This window comes from Gymnogyps californianus, chromosome 10 (genome assembly GCF_018139145.2).
Source record: "Gymnogyps californianus isolate 813 chromosome 10, ASM1813914v2, whole genome shotgun sequence".
NCBI lineage: Eukaryota > Metazoa > Chordata > Aves > Accipitriformes > Cathartidae > Gymnogyps > Gymnogyps californianus.
Window position 1 is genome coordinate 27,197,871 of NC_059480.1, and position 20,133 is coordinate 27,218,003.

Here is a 20,133-nt window from a genome sequence, read left to right on the forward strand (position 1 = left end):
AGAGAGACATGTATTTTGACTGTGTCAGATCCTTTCATCCACTGTAGCTGATGGATCAGGAAATACATCCAAGCTGTTAGCTCATATCCTTTAATTGGACAGTGCCCATTACACTTTCAATAAAGCTCGATTTCTAATGTAAGTCATTAGCTTTTAGCACTTCTAAGGATGTTTCATTTCCTAAGCAAGAATAAAAGTCTGCACAATATCTAGCCCCGCAATGAACCATTCTGCTGTACTTTACCTAGAAAATACAGAAAAATAACAGAACAGATTCCAAGCACTCTTATCAGGCAGCAGTTTTGGCTGCTGTGCTGGAAGTATGTCTTCTACATACTTTAAATCCATTATTGAGCAAAAATCATGTTAATCCCCTGATGCTTCTGAAAGAGACTTTTTAGATAATACTGTCTTGTCTTAAATCATCAAGAAAGCCGTAGTTTCTGGAAAGGTTCCTAAGAAATAACACCTTGTCAGTGACAAGGTGTGAGCAGAGTGACGCGAGTGGACCCTGTTTCACCTTACACTCAGTCTTGAAACTTGGGTCTTAGACTGCAGAAGGTTCCTGGAGTAAAGAAGTCCTTTTCCGCATCCATGTTCTGGAGGTCTTGTCTGCTGGATCTGAAACTAGGAGGCAACCTACTTAATGAAGTGGATTTTAAGCTCTTGGCTACAGTGGTAACTAAATTCTTAATGCAGCCTGTCCGACTCATATAGCAAAGTTAGAAGGAAATGTTAAGGGCATTGAAGAGAAAAGCAAGATTTCTGTGCTGCTGTTCCTTCTCAGGGGAAAAAGAAGGGTCTCTGTTTCCCTCTCACCACCTAAAGCTCCTTCAGGCTTAAGTAAGGAGTTTTTGCCTCTTTTCTATACTGCAGCTGAGAGCACTGATCTGCAATCAAATACGGAATCTAAACAATGTGCTTAGTTGTTATATCTCATGTCTTTATATATAAGGTATTATGAACCTCATATGTATACTGAGAATCCATATCTTGGCAGTTACTAGGTGTCACTGGCAATGGTTGTTGGCTTCACTGGCAAGTAGCTCTCTGGGCTAGATGGCAGAATTAGCCCTAGATGTGGTATGTTTAGCATCTGTGTGACATCTGTTAAAGCAAACACATTCTTCTGGAGCTCCATAAAGATTTCAGTCATCAGATCCAAAGCACCTGGACCCAGTAAATGCATCCTAAATTGAGGGATTAACCTTTTCACATGAGAATGTGGGTACTGCAGTTACGTCTTCCCTCGTAGAGAATCTTCCTTGTTATTTCATGACTTAGTTAACAGAATAACAGCTACTCTGAAAATTCCCTGCGCAGCAGTTGAGATTTTTTTCCCATCCCATCTTTGACAGTCTTAATTCTCCAGCTATGAAACTGAACTTCGCAATTACATTTTTGCCCAGTTTTTGGACATGTTTTTATAGTCATCAAATGCACCATGATCCATTCTTTCTTGTCAAGCATTTTTGGAAAGACAGGCAACTATTGTACCCCACTGTACCATGGATATTGTACTATATCCATTGTCTGAAGTTTCACTGAAATAGAATGTAGCCAGAAGATGACGATTCTCTGCAGCTGGAGAAATGCCAAGATAAAGCTAAACCATTTATTGATGTAGAAGACAAATTTCAAGCAGAAATCTGATTTCTGTTATATCAGATAACTGGTGTAATATGCTATCAGTTTACTTGGTGGACTTTAGGTGCAGTCAAAAGACATCACTGCATGTATTATTGATGAAGGGCTATATTCTCAGTAATAGGACCCAGATGTCATTACATTTACATCAGATGCAAGTTGATCCAAGTTATTGTCGTGGTTTAATGTTTTTTTTTGCCAGACACAATGAGGTGTATTAGTATTTGTTAAACTATATCAAGCTTGTTGTATTTTAAAGGTGGAAAGCTCAGTTTGTGAGAACTCAACTGTGCCTTCATACGTTCCATTAGTATAAGTTGTCACTTATACATGAAGAACTGTATAATGATTGATATGGTCACTTTGTAATTGTAACTTCAAATTGTCCTGTTAGTGAATAGCTATCTGTTTGACCTCTCTATATAATGTTTGTTGACCTCCGCATACTCGCTTTTCTATTCTTACAGCTGGAAGTTGATTGGAATAAAATCAAAGCCAAAATAGAGATGGAAATTGCTAAAGAAAGAGAACGAGCAGCAGCCAGTCCCGCAGTGAGAGCTAGTGTAACTGTACAGCAATAACTGTCCTTCTGGTCACCTTAATAAGTGCTTCTTGAATATTTTGTACTGGCATGTTTTGACAAATATAAATAAAAAAAGCCACAGCAAACATTTTGTGGGAACAGGAGTGAGAATTGGTGTAGTTCTTGTTAATTGTTGGATAACAGGCAGAATTATTTATTTACTACAGTCTCATTTTGAGCTGGGTTTATATTCTGATGCCCTAGCTCCAGTGAGTAGCTACATTGTAGTCCGTAATACATGTATGAGAAAAAAGGGAAATTAACTGTCTTTCCGTTAGTGGCTTTTAAATTTTCATTGCCATTAAAATTATTTAACCTTGGTTGCCTCTAATTAAGTACCGATTTCCCTGTTTAAGCACCTAATTAAGTAGTTTGGTTGTTTCTGCAACCTCAGGGACCTCTGAAAAGACTTGTTTAAATTGCCCTAAAACAAATTTAGCAAACTGTAAGTGTTGAAAATTAAAAAAGAAGCTTGCACCTATAAAGTACAAAAGAATATTTCACTCACAGTTATGGTAATACATATTTCTGCTAGTATGTATGTACTAGCAAGTTCTTCAGTGGATGATTTCAGATTACTTCAGCAACTCAGGTTCGTCACTGTAGCAAACTATTTAGCAATAAAGGGTGTTTTCTAAGATAATGTAAATTGTTTAGAATACTATGGAATGTGCTTTGAATGTTGTTTGAAGTAACAAAAGGTGTTACTGGTTGGTTTTGTAGCATCTAACATGTATACTTGACAACGATATTCAGAGCTTCCTTAAGGTTAAAATATCATATTAATTTAAAATAAGAAAGAGCTTTCCACGTATTTTTTTCTGCCCAAAGCACTTGATTTGAAAATATTGTTTTTACATTTGTGTTATTTCATCAAGATACGTTTTTCTTTGGTTTACATATGAAAGTGGCTGCATATGTTACATGTTCTTTGCAGAAGCCCTTTGCATTATAAATACGTGAGCAGGTTATTCACAATTGACATTGTATAATATGTATCTTTCAAGTGTTACCATCAAAATGTTAAATATCTGTATGTCTGGCAAATTTCTTCTGTTTTGTAAATCATTATGTGACACTTTTTTGCATAGTTCATAAATTTCTTAATAAAAACAAAAAAGGGTTTTTTTAAAATGTATCTAATACATGATGCATTAGGTGATCTCCATTGATTTACCTGACTGCTAAATAAAACAACAATTTTGATGTAGCTCATTTGAAGTTCCGCAGTATGCTGGTGTACTGACATGTGGCAAAGTGAACACTTTCACCTTCCATTGACTTGCAGAAAGCACTTACTAGTTCCAGAATTGAGCCCAAAATATCACTAATGGCAAGTGTTTAATCTTAAATTTATGAAGCCTGCCTCAGATTTGTAATGCAATGTAAGCAATTTTTGAAGACCGGTCTAGTGGTGATACAAAGTTCAGGGTCTCAGCTCAATCTTGCTCTTTTATTCTTGGGCCAGTTGGAAGTACAGCAGAGGCAGCAAATTCACTCGGCTTCTTAAAAATGCCTGGTGCAACAATTAACCATTGCAAAGATGAGAGAAAACGGTGGAATGGATGCCCCGCTTGCAGAGGTACTGTCTTAGACTGACTGCCCTTCAGGTTGATGTCTATGTCGTTCACAGAAAGTGGTACCGCAGTGCTTCAAGCTGGCTCTCCGTGCCTCGGTATTAATGAAAAACGTTGTATTTGTAGGAGATGGGAAAGGTTGTTTAGTTCCTAGGCCAAAGCACAATAAAGACCTGAAGGTATTTATCGCTGATGGGATCAATTTTTTTCCATGCACATCCAGTCCTGAACTACATGCTGTGCTGAGCATGTTTGTGTTAAATAGAAAAACAAAGAATAGAACACAAAGCAAAACAAATATTTTGGAACAGCACTGTTATTCTTTATTTTTACCAGGTTCTAATATGCCAGTAACCTGGTACCTGTCCGACCTTGGGTATGAAATCTACATTTCAGAATACTCTCAGAAGAAAACATCCTTACATGGCTTACCTGGGATTGTTGCAGGGTTTTTACATATCGCAATTGCAATTCCAAGAAAAGTGCCATCTGTGCAGCCCAAGATAAATTTGTGCTGGTTTGTCTGGGGGTGTTCAAGTTCTGCATTGCATTTGTCTGTACCTGTTTTCAGTCATTTTCAATAGTTCATTTAATGATATCTATTAAGGAAAAAGAAATACCAGAAGGATAGAGATGTTTCAGGTGTGTTTATAACAAGCTGCAACAACCCTTGCGTATCTGCTTCGATGGGCCATTTCTGATGTATTCAGATAAGATTGGCATATTAGCAAGTGCAAAGTAAGATCAAAAGTACTTTCACCCTGCTGGTGGTGTTTGTGTCATATTACCTCCTTGTCCAAACCCCGATTTAAAACCCTCCAGAGCTGTAAATGAAATAGCTAAGCAATTACTGGTTGCATTATTGTCCAGTGCAAGAATACTGATTCTTCAATGATTTAAGAATACCTATTTTAAAAATAGATAGCGCCCTATTTAATTATTGACTGTTTAATCTAAAACATAAACCTGTTTAAGAAGTAGGGATTAACAGAATTGAAATTTAATTGTTTTAGTTGCTGTTGTGATGGGTCAGTTTTTCAAATATAACCCCAAGTTTGCCATAGCAGGGTGGGTGTTACAGTTCATGTACTTCACTTGACCTTGACCACTGTAGATTCTCTCTGGTTTTAAGAAGGGAGATGCAAATGGGAAGGTGAAAAATCTATCTGTAAGTGAGGTAAAAGTAAAAGCTGAGACGAGTGTTTAAAAGCCATAACTGAATTAGGAAAGCAATATACTGAAAAAATGTTTTGTGCGTTAGGTAGCACCTCTGTCTTTTAAACTTTCAAACGTGACAAACACTGCACATCGCTCTCCTTGCGCGTGGGCTTGGAAATGACGTAAAAATAGGCAGAATTTCTTTTTCCCATTCTAGCAGTGTAAAACAGGACAAACCTAAATAATCTGTTAATGTAAGTCAGTACCCGACCCCGCATTAGAGGACAGCCATTTTTACATCCCGGTCTTCATGCATTGTCCATCGTCTGTTGGGCGATGGACGGAGGTTGCAGTCTGGTCCGTGTGGCCAGTTTTCTATTTACGGTGCACAGCAGCCACCGTAAGTTTCTACGAGAAGTTACTGATGGGTGCCAATGGTGACTGCAACGAAGAGCAATGAAAAGAGTGCTTTAGGAACATCCTCTTGGATTTGACAAAAAAAATTCGGAAGTACTGCTTTAATCTTGCTTTACGCCACATTTTAACTATCATTTTGGCTCCAATTATTCCAGGTAATGCAAATGGTTAAAGAAGCCTTCATTTTTACCTCTAGCTTAATTTTTTCACAGTGTGCGTATTTTTAATAGTTCAGAGGAAAAAGGAAAAATATTTTTTGTGTTCTGATACCTGAGACAGTGAGACTTTGAGATCTATATTTGACTGTCAGATTTTATCCTTTGGAACTGGAAGAGGATGAAGCTTTGGATCATCTGACATGAAAACTTAAATTTCACAGTTTACGTCAAGCCATTTCCTACTGCAGGAAAACAAATGTTCATCTCTAAAAGATTCTGTGCATGAGATAACTATGGGTATATCCCATTCGTACTAGAGGCCAGAACTTGTGTCACAGAAGCATCTTTGTCTGAGGGAGATGAGAGGTAAGAGGCGGTGTTCGCATGTGTCTGGGAGTTTCAGTTCTGTTTGTGGCTTTGTTGTGGCCTCTCTCTACCTTGCTCTTTCCATCTGCAGATGGGAGTAACGGATTTAGCTATGTTGCAGAGCTGGTTTTTGGAGCCTAAGAAGTTAACGTACATAATGCACTTGACGTTATGTACAACGACGTGCAACAAGAGCGGAAAGGCTGGCGAATTATAACTTCAAAGGTTTTCAAACCCCAAACCAATAAACATTAATAAATGAATTTTGATGAAGATGGCCAGGATTGTTATTCCCTTATTGACAGCTGAAGTCACTTGCCCACGGTCATCCAGCGGGCCCGTGCGAGCTGGCAATAGGAGCAAGCCATCTCTTCGGCTGAGCCCTACCTGCTGATCCAGACAGCTGTAAGGAGACCATCCTCATCCCTGCTGGAAGCTGGGATAGTTGATGAAGGCTATTGAAACGCCAAGGAATCAGTCTGCAAAGCAGACTACAAGATTTAGCTGTGCAGCTCTCATCGTTGAATGTAACAGAAACTGAATTTGACGGAGGTTTCACAGCCAGGAGTTCAGCGAGATCTGTGTGTGCAGCGAGCACAGCCGGGAAGGAAGCGTCACGGGGTCTGCCTGGGGCTGCAGTGGGATTTCATCCAAACCTATCAACCTGCATTCCGTTAAAAGGTAAAACTCGCTATTGTAGATAACAAAAAAATGTCCTGCAATCCTCTGAGACTTAGCCTTCGCTATTTCTTCAGAAAATATGTAGATACTAGTGAACAGTGAATGGAAATACTGATGCTAAAAGGGGGGAAAAAAACAAGTGCTGTCCATTGAATTATGATGTGTCGGTACTTCTGATTCCAAAAGAGGCAAAATAGGAACCAAAAAGTTGGTGTTACACTGACAGAGTGCGTCTTAGGAAGGGCAAATGCCTCAAAGCTGTGAAATACGCTGCTTTTCAAGCAGTAAAGCAATTTGAGAGCTGTATCATGCTGGCCTGGTGCCAGCCTTGACATGATTTTTTGGGCATATCCAGCAAATCTGCCCGAAAAGTAATGTAAGCCCACTGTGTTCGGTTTGAGCCCCTTGACTGAAATGATAAATTCCTTTACCGTTTAACTTTTAAGAAAAAATTAACTGGGAATTTTCATCATTTATAAAGTAGAAGTCATTATTTTGGCAAGATATTAATTTCATATTTTGCCAGAACGATGCCCTTCCTGCAGCTACAAGCTTTTGAAGCCTACAGGATTAATCAGTCAGCTTGACCGTGATACAAGCAACTCACAAATATCCCATCAAAGATTCTCCCACATAATCTGTGCTGTCTTCGGGGCTAGAAAGAGCTATCGAAGAGCTAATGCTCATTGGCGAGGGACTGGTATCTGCTGCTTCTTTTCCTACTTTAAACCTTTAATAAAATGTTGAGGTGTGGAAAAATGGAAAAAGTGCTCGGAAATCAGAGTAATTTGCCTGGTGATGGAGCTACCCTCGGCCTAGTAAGAAGAAAAGCATGCCCATGATGATGGAGAACACTGACACTGCTTCTTAAAAATGTAAATAAACTCTTCTCTTTGAGCTTTCACTAAGTGAGTGGAGCATGCAAGCCTCAGACAAATAAACCACTGCAAATGATTACTCTTTCAGGAATTATGGGGGGTTTTTTTGGGTCGACACGTCTGCAATGAATGGTCAGTGAAAAGCTCGATTGTTCATCGGTTTTTCCAAAGGTCTTATGACTCATCCTACTTTCATTCCAGATGTTAATCAATGGTTTTCCATATAAATTAACCAATCTGCCTGTTCATTTCTGTTCAAAATAGAACATACAAAGTTCTGTGTAAGTGCAAAATAGATAAGTGGCATGATTTTACTCTGTTTCAATTACTGGCCGGTTTATATTGATGACTATGGGGTTAGGTCAGCCAGTTGCAGTTGTATCTTGCTTGTCCATAGAAATAAGAATTAACAAGAAAAAACCCCGAGGCCAACTGTCATTTAGTAACAACAAGAGAGCATAAGTTCTATTTTATTTTGTAAATTAATATCAATTAAAAAGAAGAATCTAGGGTTGATTATGATATATCTAGAAACAAAGGCAAGGTAGAAAATACTTTGGAAAGAGTTATAACAACCATGGAAGGAAAAAATGGAGAAAATAGGCAGTAATGGCTCTTAAATCCCTGATCATCGTGGCCAAGACCTGGCAAAGGCGTATGCATGTGCTGCCCTTCCTGGGCCGTGGATAATCCAGCTGGACTCACGGAGGTAACTCACTGCGTAGGAGACTAAACCTTTCCCTCCGGTTTTCCTGCTCTTTTTCCTTTGGGTTGGAAGCTTGTAGCATTCTGGATTTTGAGACAGGACTGGGTTTCCACTAGTTTGCTTAGAAAACTTAAAGCTGAGGGTACGTACATGATGAAAACCACTGCAGAAGCAGACGTGAAATTCTGCTTGGTGAGCACAAGAGAGCCCAAGCAGGACTTAGCTGTTTGCTGCTGCTCTGAAAAGGGAAAAATTTCATTTACATTACAGCATGGTATCCTGGGAAGCCAATTTAGCTCATTAAAGTTGTATTGTTTTCAGTCGCCTTATTCACTTCAGAATAGTCAAAGCTACAAATAACCAATAACAGAAAAGCTAGCAGCTTTCTAAAACCAGTGTAATTCTTGATGATATCACCTAGAGATAGGGGGAAAATTGGGGGTGGGGGGTGGGGGAAGCAATTTAATGGTTTTTATATTTCAGGATTGATATTAAACATAGACATTTTGAGGCTTCCAGTTCATATTTTTGTGAGATCAGAGATATCCCATGTCACATTTATTCAGCGGCTCCAAAATCAGCTGACATTTCACGACTCTGGAAATACAGTTGTGTTACAATTGTTGATCTGAATATATATATGATTTGAATTGCAATGGCTATAACATCACTTGTGGTTTTAAGCTATCAGTGGAATATGCACAGAATTGTGCCCTGAGCATTATGTTAATGCAAAGAGAGCACGGCAGTTATCTATTCGGCAGTTATCACAATTGTCTGGCTATCGTCTTCTCCTGGGATCATCTCTTTGCCTTCCCGTAAGATTTGACATACTAATGCGTCCTCTACACTGATATTTTACTCTGTCAAGCATGGGGAAAAGTTGGGGAGAAGAAAAGTTTTTGTGAATTGATCGTATGTAAGAATCTGTATTTCCAAAGTATATTTTTCTTGATCCAATGCAGTCAAGGGTTGCCCCATGCTATAAAATTTCAAATACTGAAATGCAAGCTGTTAGTTTTAATTCAGGTACCTTCACCCTACTGTATATGTTTCTAATGACAACTAAGTGCTTCCTATGAAAATATGCTGGTTTGATATCGTCAGGGAAATAGATACATTCTTTCTTTGCACAGAGCTGGGCAACATGCCTGGAACAATTAGATGAAACGGATGTACAAAGAATATCATGTTTAATTACTTCTGTGTCTTTCGTGAAGGGTCTGCAGGAATTTTTTTCTTTATGTAAAGAAATAACTACGTTAGTTGGAATCCTGCAGTTTGGAAACATTCTAATCTCTATTCTAAATAACCATTCAGGTTTTCTTTGAGATTAAACAGATAAGGCTTCAAAAAAGGTAAAAGAGAGGGCTCGTATCTGCATCTCCATGCACTGTGAAAGATCCTCAGTTCCACCTCAAGTGCTAACTTCAAGCTAGAAAAAAAAAAGATAATTTATGAGGTCTTTGGGCACAAACCGGTTCCAGTCTCGGAGGAGAGCTCAGGTGAAGCTCATGGTAATCGTGTATGAAGCAGTGATCAATTGGTAATTTAGGACTAAGTTCGATACTCCCAGCTAATTCAACTGCGATGTCAATGAGGATGGAGATGACTTCTGCCCGTCGTTGGTGTTTGTTATTTGCCTTCTTCATGTCAAGCTTTCTAGTGAAAAGCATCCAGCACGTTGGCAGGACTACTTGCTGCAGACAGACACTAGCACAGGCAATGCAAACCTCTCCGTGAAATTCCTTCAAGCCTGACCTTGAGTAATTGAATATAGGGGTGAGTCTCGCTCAGCCTTTGGCGTCCGGTCACTTGGGCACGACCACAGGGACTGATGTGCCGTGGGTCAAAGACGATAATGGTTTATTTTTCTTTCTATTTAAGACATTCTTCATTAACAACTGGACTTCTTAGAAACTGCGTTAGCCATCTCCCAGTAAGGATATAGCACCAAACTGGGCCAGATTTTAAACATAATACTTTCTTTGTAAGGCTGTTCTCCCAGATCCAAGTATTTTGGCATAGAAAAAGGAGGTTGAGGAAAAGCTATTGATTTACCTATTCAAAATTATGTTTCAGTCCTCAAAGTTGCTCTCTTAGCTGAATCTGCCCACAGTATAGTCTGGCCGTGGATGTCCCACAGAAAACACACACCTCTTCCAAGCTTTCCTTGTTCCGACGGGTTAAGAGTTGAACTATCAGAGGTGAGCCACGGCGAGATGGTCCCTCTCAGCCCACGGGCCTTCCTTGTCCCTTCTGTGTGTAAATGAGTTTTTCCTTCTCCTGGGACCTGCACAAACACTCGCTCCTCTCTGGGGAAAGGAGGGAGGGCAGCTTTGCCCAAGGAGGGCAAATACAAAATATAGTAATAACGCAATATTAAAGGAAAACACTAAAAAATGCACTATTATTTCCTATTGGGAGGGACATAAAAGTTACAGTAGTTGATGTCAGCACTTGGACTGCAGAAATTAATTAATACGTTAAACTATGGGTGAGAAAAATGTTTGTCTTTTAAAAGTAATATAGTCAGTCCACTGGCTTTTGAAATTTAAAATCACACATTTTGAAACGGAATATTTTCTCTGCCTTGCTGGCGCTTCCCAAAGCCGTGCTTTGGCATTTTGAGGCACTAAATAAATTGGGCTCACTCCGAATAAACCGCCCAGGGCAGCGCTGCCTTGCAGGGTGCTGTGGGCAGGAGCTTCCAAACTTCCCCCCGGAGGCGTGGGGTTGGCGACTGAGTTACACAGCATTAGGCTGAGTCCTTCATTTCTATGTTGCTATTTCAGATACAGAATTACCCTGTTACGCGGCATATTTTATTCAAGAACAGAGTCTTCCCATCAAACACTGTTTTTTAAAAAGGTCCTGACATTGCTCCCCTTGTTGCACGCAAAACTGCTCCTGCCTCGGCACTGTGGATGCAGAAGGCAGCCAGCACCCGGCCACAAATCCTGAAAAAAACCCGTATCGGTGGACTTTGTACATAGTCAATTGTGAGTCAGCAGCGGAAAGCGGTATTTCAGTGTTTTGGCTGAAAACGTCAAGCAAATTCTAAAGGAATCGATCTTTCCCCTCCAATTCTGCTGTTCCTTCAACGTTGGCACTGCGGGCATGTTGCAGGAGTGAAGGTTTTATAACCCCTCCTGGTTGGGATGGAGAAACGAAAAGGCAGGCTGGGTTCCTTGGGGTTTTCCCTGTTTGTTAGGAAGACTCAGCATTATTCCCAGTGCCGTAATCCGTCTTCGCACCAGGACTCGTGTTAACATAACCCAAGAAGCTCCAGATGAGAAAGCGTGGCAGGATCTGGTCTGGTTTCTCTAAGTTACAACCGTCTCAGGCCCTCCTCCTCCTCCTCCTCCTCCTCCTCCTCCTCCGGCCATCTCTGTCCCCTGCAGCACATAAAAATGGCCTAATCTCAATTCCAGTAAAAATAGGATTGCCACTTCAACTAGATATGAGGATTTTATGGAGCATCTGGAAACGTCTTTCTGTCTTAGCATTTTTAGCTGCGATATAGAAATGTTTAGAATCCACAGCAAGAAATATTTCAAAATTCAGATGCCTACATCGATACCTACATCCATATCTGTATTTGACATATATCCAAATCCCGGATTCTGCAGCGTGAGGAACGGCTCTCTTGCACCTAAAATGATTTAGCAGCCTTGCCTGCGAGGGGAGAAGGGGTATCTCACTCTCGCTCTCACTGGGAGCCCTTTAGCTGGGACCCACAGAGCGAGGTAACTCATTTTTCGGAGGGTTTGTGGGCAGGAGACCTGGCAGTGGTCAGCACTGAGGTCTGGTGTGGCCTGTGCTGGCTTGGGCCATTAATTTCCCTTAGAGCAGGAGTGATCCCAGGTCACCTCAGTAAAATAAAAGGCACAGTACCAGAAGGTGCTAATATTTTATTAGCAAGCTTTGGAGGTTGTTCTCCTCCGTTTGCCTTTCTGACAAAGGCAAGGCTACGTACAACCGCTGCATGATGCCAAAGGGGAAAGCCTGATCTTGCTTTCGCCCACGCTTGCACCTACCCCCGCCACCCATGGGTGCAGGAGGCGTGAGGATCGCCCCATCAGGCTGACTTTGTGCAGTCGTGTCCGCACAGACCCTGCGCACGGTCTCCTGCCGCTTCCACAGACGAGCAAACCCGGCATTCCCGGCGCGCACGAGCCCACGGCACGCACCCAGGCGAAGGGAGCTGAGGATGCTGCACCGAACTGCAACCAGCTCTTCCCGTCACCCCACGAAAAGCATGTCATCGTACTGGAGGCGACGTCATTGTATCAGAGGCGATGCCATCGTACCAGAGGCGATGTCCCTGTCAGCTTCCTCCTGGATGACTTATCCCTCTTCTTAACCAGCTCTCGCTGGGGCTCGGGGGCTGAGCAGCGGTCTCCGGCCACCACGCTGCCCAGCCCACGCTCCCGGGGAGGTGAGCAGGAGGAGCTCCCCAGGCTGCAGGTCCCTCCAGGACTGTGGCGTGTCCCTCTGGGGAGCCCTGGTGTCCTGCAAGCCGTCCCACGGGGAACACCAGCATCTGCTTCCCAGGCACAGTGGCACATCTCTCCGTGGGCCCTGGCATCCTGCAGGCCATCCCCCCTGGGAACCCTGCACATCCCTTCCGCAGAGCCCGGTGTCCAGCAAACCATCCCGCCGTGGACCCTGGTGGACAACCTTCCCAGGGGACGGTGGCTCCCCGGGGGTCCACAACGTCCCTCCAGGGAACCCCGGCGTGTCCCTCCCAGAGACCCCCGTGTCCGGCATCGCATCCCTCCTGGGGACCGCTGCCTGTCCCTCCGGGGACGTCCGGCATCCCGTCTCCCCGAGGTCCCCGGCATCCCGTCCGGCGGCGACCGCTGTGTTCCTCTCTCCGGCGGCGCATCCCGTCCGGCGCGGGTCCGTAGCGGAGCGGGGGCTCAGCCGCAGACCCCCCCGTCCCCCTGCCCGTCCCCGGGGGGGCGGCGGGGGCAGCGCTGCGCCTCCTCGTAGCTGGGCAGGTGCTTCACCTCCTCGTAGCGGGGCAGCGGCGGCAGCTCCAGCCCCGGCCCCGGCTCGGCGGGGGGACCCCCGGCCTCCAGCAGCGCGGTCGGCGGGGCGCCGGGGCCGGGGCCGGGGCCGGGCGGGGGGCGGCGGCGGGCGGGCGGGGGGCGACGGCGGGGCGCGGGGCAGGCGCGGCGGCGGAGGACGCAGCCGGCGGCCACCAGCGCCAGGAGGACGAGCAGAGCCGCCAACCTCCGCGCCAGCCACCGCGCCCGCGGAAGCCAAGCGCGCCCAGCCGCCCGCCGGCCCCGACCCCGACCCCGCCCCGCCCCGGCCCCGGCCCGGCCCCGGCCCCGGCCCCGGCCCCGGCTCCTCCGCAGCCATCCCGTCCGCACAACGCCGGTCCCCGCCCGCCCGCCATCCTCCGCGTCCCGCGTAACCCGTCTCCGGTCCCGGTGCGCACCTTCCGCGGAGCCGACGGCTCTCCCCGAGGCCGCGGGTGCGGGCTTGGCACCCCGCGCCCCTCCCGGCAGCAGAGCCGGGTTTTATCCGCGCCGAGCCGGGTTTTATCCCTGATGAAAAATTGATGGGGCCATTTGGCGGCGGTTCACGGGCTAATGGGGCAGCGGCGGTGCGGGATGGGGCACCGGGCCAGGCTCGGCCTCTGCGCCGGGGCGGCGTGGGCCCCCGGCAGCCCCACACCCCAACCCTGGCCTCTCCCAGCGGGGTCACCAACGCGGCGTCCCTGCCGCCCGAGCTTCACGCTAAATGTGCCCCAAAACTTACCATTGAGCCGAAAAGTATCTTCCACTGAGCGGGGACAGGGGATCCCTGACCAGGGGTAATCTGTACTCGACGACATGGGGATGAGGGGTACCCAAGGATGCAGGGATGAGCAGTACCCGAGGATGTGGGATGAACTCAACGATGCGGGGATGAGCAGTATCCGAGGACGTGGGAATGAACCTGAGGATGTGGGGATGAGCGGTACCCAGGGATGCGGGGATGAGCGGTACCCAGGGATGCAGGGATGAGCAGCACCCGAGGACACAGGGACGAGTGGTACCCAAGGGCGTGGCGATGAGCGGTACCCAAGGACACGGGGATGAATGGTACCTGAGGACGCGGGGATGAGCGGTACCCAAGGACAGGAGGATAAGTGATACCTGAGCCCTGAGCGACCCGTGGGAGGGGAAACGCAAGGAGCAGAGCCTACCGCTGATTTTGCCGCTTAAAAAGGACAACTGCAGCGTGGGAGCGGGCAGCGACAGGCTGGCTCCCCGGCACCTGTGCAAGGCACAGATCAGAGTGAGCTCTTCATTCTTTCTTTCTGTTGGTTTTTATTCCCACCATTAAGGTTTCACAGCTTTTTGCCTGTTGGCGAGGCCAGGGGTTCCCCGTGTCACCCGGCAGTGTGCCCGCACTTCTGGAGACCCAATCCATCACTTTATTTGGCCCCCATAATTGCAGACCCTCTGCTGTGTTGTTTGCTGATTAACCTCAGCTCCGTTGCAGAACTCCTCAGGCAACTGGGAGAGGAGAGGGAGGTCTAATCTAGTCATGGAAAAACTTACTAATATGAAACATGGCAAAAAATGACCAGTACTTTTCTGCTTGGTTTCCTTTTAGGTGATCATGCCAAATCTGATATGCAGCAGCTAACCCACCTACGTGACCGTCACGTGTAATGTATTCGTTTCCTTTGTCCTGTTTACTCGAACTATGATGATTTCGTTGCTGATATCTGTAAGTGATACTCCTGCTGTCATCTCTACGGTTGGGTAATTCATGCCTATCGTAGCCATTACAGGAACAAAGATGGGAAGAAAAGGTTCTCAGCAGCGATACAGCATTGGGCAGAGTTTGCATAAAAATGATCTGAAAGGAAGGAGGGAGTCAATGGTGCTGGGCTTCTGGCGCACAATGAGAAACCACAGTTTCTCTCTGTATCTTCAGGGGTTTATTCTGCATATGTTTCCTCACTTTACGGGCATTTCTCCCTGCAGAAGGGCGCCGGAGCTGGGAACTGCGGCAAGGTGGGCTTCAGGCACGGAGCCAAGGCAGGAGGGCGGCAGCAGGGGAGCACAGCCCCGGCCCCAGCTGCTTTAGGACTGACCTGCCCGGGCAGCGCCAGCTCTGCCCCCGCACAAAGGGGTGGCCGTGGGGACCCCGGCCCTTTGCCTCGGGGACGCGTCCGGCCCGCGGTCGGCAGGATTGGGGCTGCTGAGCACCAGCAGCAGCTCCCTCCCGTGCCTGGGGCTGCATTTACTTCAGACTCTTGATAATAACCAATGTGATTTTTTTTTAAGGCAAATACGACAGTGAGTAAACAGCAGGGCGCCTGGCGAAGCCTACCTATCCATTAATAAAGCGCTGCGTTTTAACAACATTTCTGATAAGCTGTAACTCCGCAGTCAGAGCGCTATGAAATATTAAAGCCTGTTGATAACTCATTAAAGCTAACGTTTGGGCTGGCTCTCCAGCGTGCACCGCGGGCCGGGCATCGGCGCTCAGCCTGCAGAAGTGGCTGAGGATCGGCTCTGCGCCCCGTCAGCCGAGGAAGACCGCGGCTGGGGGGAACAAGGTGCTGTGATAGCAAAAAGAAGTAAGAATTAAAATCCTGGGATGCAGCTATGCTCACTCCAGCAGCTCCAGCTCCTGCAGCCCCATGTCTGGCTCGGGAAAATGCAGAAATACTGGCTCCCAGTGGGGTCAGGGCCAGGGGACGTGTCCTTGCTGGCTCAACGGCTGCGTGGGAATGCCTGCAGCCAGCCTGGGGCAGCTGTGGGTATAGATGCTGCGTCCTATGTGGGTTTGGGGGGATTCGGGGTGGCGCGTCGGTGGAGCTAGGTCAGCTGCTGGTTGGGCTTTTGGAAATGTATGGAAAGTGTCTTCTGCCCAGCTGTGGGTTCCCGTGTGGGTATGGTGGGCAGGCAGGGGTAATTGGTTCAATCAGCAGTAATTGGGGTCAGCGATGGGAGTGATGGAGCCGTAGGCAGCTGCAGCTGCTAACGGGGATGAGGGAAACGTGGTTCTTGGAAGTGCGGCCACTGTGCTGAGGGCTAGCATGGTGTAGGGGCTGCTCACCTGCTCCCTGGCGATGGTACCGGGTGAGAGGGGGACAGGGGGGCTGCAGCCACCCCCGGGACCCTGAGTGGCCCCATCACCAGGCAGGGAGCTGGACCACTGAGCTGGCCTGGCTGAGGAGGCAGCAGCACCGGGGCAGTGAAAACTGGGATGCAGCAGTCTCCCTGCTCAGCTCCTGGGGGAGCAGCCCTCGCCTCTCCTCCTCCGCATGCAGGACCTCGAAACCGGGTGATAAACACCCACCCGCAGCCCGGCTCACCCGCAGGCGATGGTCCAGCTGGGGAGCATGAAGAGTTTCCTGACTCACTTGAGGTGAGGACGGAGGCGGCAGAGGCTCCCACGAGATGCGCTGAGCGTGGGGGCCAGATGTGGTGATTCGCCACATCTGGGGGAAGAGATGCTGTGGGCCGGGCAGTGCTGGTGATGTGGAGACGTGCCGGGGTCCCCCAGGCACAGCCCACGGCACAGGGGCAGCTCGCTCTGCCTGCTGACCAGGGATGCACGTTTCAGAGCTGATGCTCAGGCTTGACACATCAAAGCAGCCAGGACAGCCTGGGGTTCAAACCTCATCATTCGCCTTGTAATTCTCTTAACCGAGCCTCCAACCAGTTAACTACATCTATATTAAAGCTCAAATTCAACAGTTTGAACCTTCATGCTGATCCATAGCACCAAAAGCATCTGGCAAGTGTCCCTGTGCGCTGGAGCGGTCCCAGCGTGCTCTGAGAGGTTTCTTCTGGTTAGATCAAAACTTAGTTGCCTTTTTTCCCAGGCGACTGGCTCTTTGAATGTCAGGCTTGTGCATCATCCTGCAAGTGTTTTTGACAGGGATGGGAGCGCAATAGTAAGGCAAAGCATTGTTTCTATTAGCAGCAGCAGCACTCGTAGGCAGTTCAAGATGGTTTCCATATCGCCATGACATTTCTCACTGACGAAAGAGAAAAGAAATTACAGATGAGATGGCCCAGATGTTTGTCAGAAGTAGTCTTGAAAATCATCAGGACGCTGTAACATACATTTTTTTTAATTGCACATCCACAAATGCCTCTGTCACTTAACCATTTGCAATGGTGGCCTCTCTAGATCTCGAAAACCCAAGTAAGACCCTGGTTACCGCCTGGGGAGTGAGACCTACAAACCAGGCGCAGGCACCGTGGCACAGCACCTCCACTGCCCCTCGATGCCCTCACCCGCATTATGGTCCTCCCATCCCCATCACCGTTCCCCCTGCCACCGTCACACCATGGCCGGGACACGGCCGCAAGCACTCGTCCACAGCTGGAAGGGTCACAGCCGGGGAAAAAACCCACGGGCAACGGGGGAAGAAGAGAAACAGTTTTCTGGGAAACTACCCAAAGGTGGGGAGCCAAAAAGCCAGGGCACTTTGTCACAGGTATTAGTTTCCCAGCAAAAAGGATGGCGTAAGTTTGGTTGTGAGAACGCCTGCATGAATTTTCTTTTATTAGCATATATATATAAAAAAATTATTTACTTATTTATGTATTTATATTTTTAAATGCTAAAGCCAAATATGAGTAAAGGAGAAGCGTTTCTCCCCGTGCGGCCAGCCCAAACATGGGTGAAGATGGGAAGATCTTGCCCATTCAAACCGCTCTCCTATTTCATGCTTCCTTCTCCTCCTCCTCCGGATGCACGTCAGGACCTTCGTGGCAGCCTAGGGTGGTCCGGGCCGATGGCCAGCACTGTTCCCAGGCCTGCGAGGAGCTTTCTTCTGCCCCCCAAGCACAACAGAGCACTGGGGCAGCACCAGGAGTCGCTGAGCATGAATAAAGCATCGTTAGTGGCCACATCGTGCCTCCCCCATCCTGAAATCTGCTCTTTTTACAAGCTGTGAGAAACCCACTTTGTGGCTGCCCAGAGTCTCGGGCAAACTCTGGGGCCGCCGAGCGGTTTCTGGGAAGGAGCTTTAGAAGTTGATTTTCTCCAGTTTTGCAGGGGATGCACAATTATCGATCCTGCAAATGACCCCTGCAGAAATACATCGATTGCTTTGGAGCAGCGGATCATTAAATACTTGACTTCCAGATCTTTCAAATGCTGCCAAAGAGCTGACCTGGCAAAATAATTATTTTATAGTGCGCGTAATTGTCCCTGCGACCATTAGCATTTGTGTAACTCTGAACTCGCCTTCACGGGAGCCTGCTACCTAAAATGATCTTTGTACAATGATGCTTCACATCTGCATTTCCTTTTCTCTTATATGTTTTCCCCCAAATATGGGAAAACTAAATTGAAAAAACGTAACGAAGCTGAGGTTTCTCTTTTGGGCAAGACTCTGAAAGCCTCACACGTGGTGAGCAGTATTTGGTAGCAGGAATAATCCCACAGATTGATGGAGGGAAGCATGGCTTTGGATGACGATCTGGATTGTAGATGGAAACAAGCTCAGCCCACACAGCTTCAATGACATTATAATATCCAGTAGACCCAAACCTTGCGATAGCTGAGGCTTTTATAGGAATTATGGAGCAAATCGCCGCTGCGTTGGAGGATGTGCAGGCACTTCACGTTGCATTTCGGTCTCTGTTACAGCCCTTCTGCAAGTATTCTTCTCCCTGGTCCCTAAATCAGTAAATGCGGTGCCGTGAGGGCGGTGTTTTGGGGTGCTGGGTGGGTGAGGCTGCAGCTGGGGGGGGGTTTGCTTTTGATCCGAGTGGGGTAAAAGCTCCCCTTGGATCGGCAGCTGGCAGTGGCAGAGACCGAGGGCTTCCCCGGCGAGCCGGGCGCTGCGGCGACGCTTGCACCGGCAGCAGTCGCGCTGTCCGTGCGGCCGTCTTCACAACGGTCTGCCAAAATAAAGAATACATAGCTTTTAACATTTCTGTAAAAACCGCTACAGAAGCTCTTCAGAAAGCCCATCGGCAGCTAGCTTGGAGCACCGCTCAGGGAAAGCTCTACGTTGCTTGCATTAAACACACAAAGCCGAGATCTATTGCTTCACATTTTCCAAGCATATCTGTAACTGCAATAAGGCTTAAGAAACAAGAAGATGACTCTGCATATGTTAAAAAAAAAAAAAAAAAAGCCATTACCTCACAGCTCAGAAATCTCTACTGCCAGCAAATATTGCTGTTAGACTATTAAAAACCAGAGAAAGTGAGAGAGGCCAAAACACTCCTGCGTGGCTCTGATTCCTTCCCGGGCTAGGTCAGTTCTTCTGTTAACAAGTTTGGATGTCCTCCAGAAATGAAATGTATTTTCTTCAAATAAGTAAAAGGTGGAAATATCACAGGGCAATGATATCGATATCAAGTGTGTTGCCAGGCTTCCCAGATTGCATGTCGCAGTTAACGTATTCTATTTTATTCCTCCTACTAAAAATAAGCATTAGAAAGATTGGATCGTACTAGTTCTCCCCTTGCAATAATTCCTTGCAATTAGGACTTGAAACCTTTGACTCTGTCGAAAGGCTCCCATTCATGCAGCGGGTTTTGGCTGAGGTTTTTAATGTTACGAATAATGAACATCTCTTCATATAACGCTCATATAATAAGGATGATTTGCTCCAACGGCTGTTTTTCTTCTGAATCAAATTATATTAATTTCTAAAAATGAGTCCAGGATTATAACCTTGATCCAACACCGTCCTTAAGCACACGTCTAATTTCAAGCCCCTCGATGGCAGCAAGACCCCTGGGAGAGCGGCCAGGGGCTGCAGGCGGGGAGGAAGCTGGCTGGCCGCCGTGCTGCGGATGGATGTACGAGCAGCTGAACACATAAATGCTGAAATGTATTAAAAAGCAGTAACAACCAAAAGGCAATAAAGGACAATTTGTCACAGTTGGAAGGATCGCTGCAGTGGTCTGGAATAACCAAAAAACTATTTTTTTTTTTTTTTTTTTTTACAGGGGGCAACATTTTTCCA

General features: G+C 46.7%; 1 protein-coding gene across 1 annotated transcript in view; it reads left to right on the plus strand.

Moving 5' to 3' along the window:
• The window catches only part of IFT80 (intraflagellar transport 80), a 54,227-nt gene extending 50,252 nt beyond the window's left edge, over positions 1 to 3,975 (plus strand). The window contains exon 19 of the mRNA XM_050902593.1: positions 2,115 to 3,975. Within this exon, the coding sequence (XP_050758550.1) occupies positions 2,115 to 2,228 (114 nt within the window). The 3' untranslated portion in view covers positions 2,229 to 3,975. The remainder of the gene's footprint in view (positions 1 to 2,114) is intronic.
• Positions 3,976 to 20,133: the final 16,158 nt, after the last annotated feature.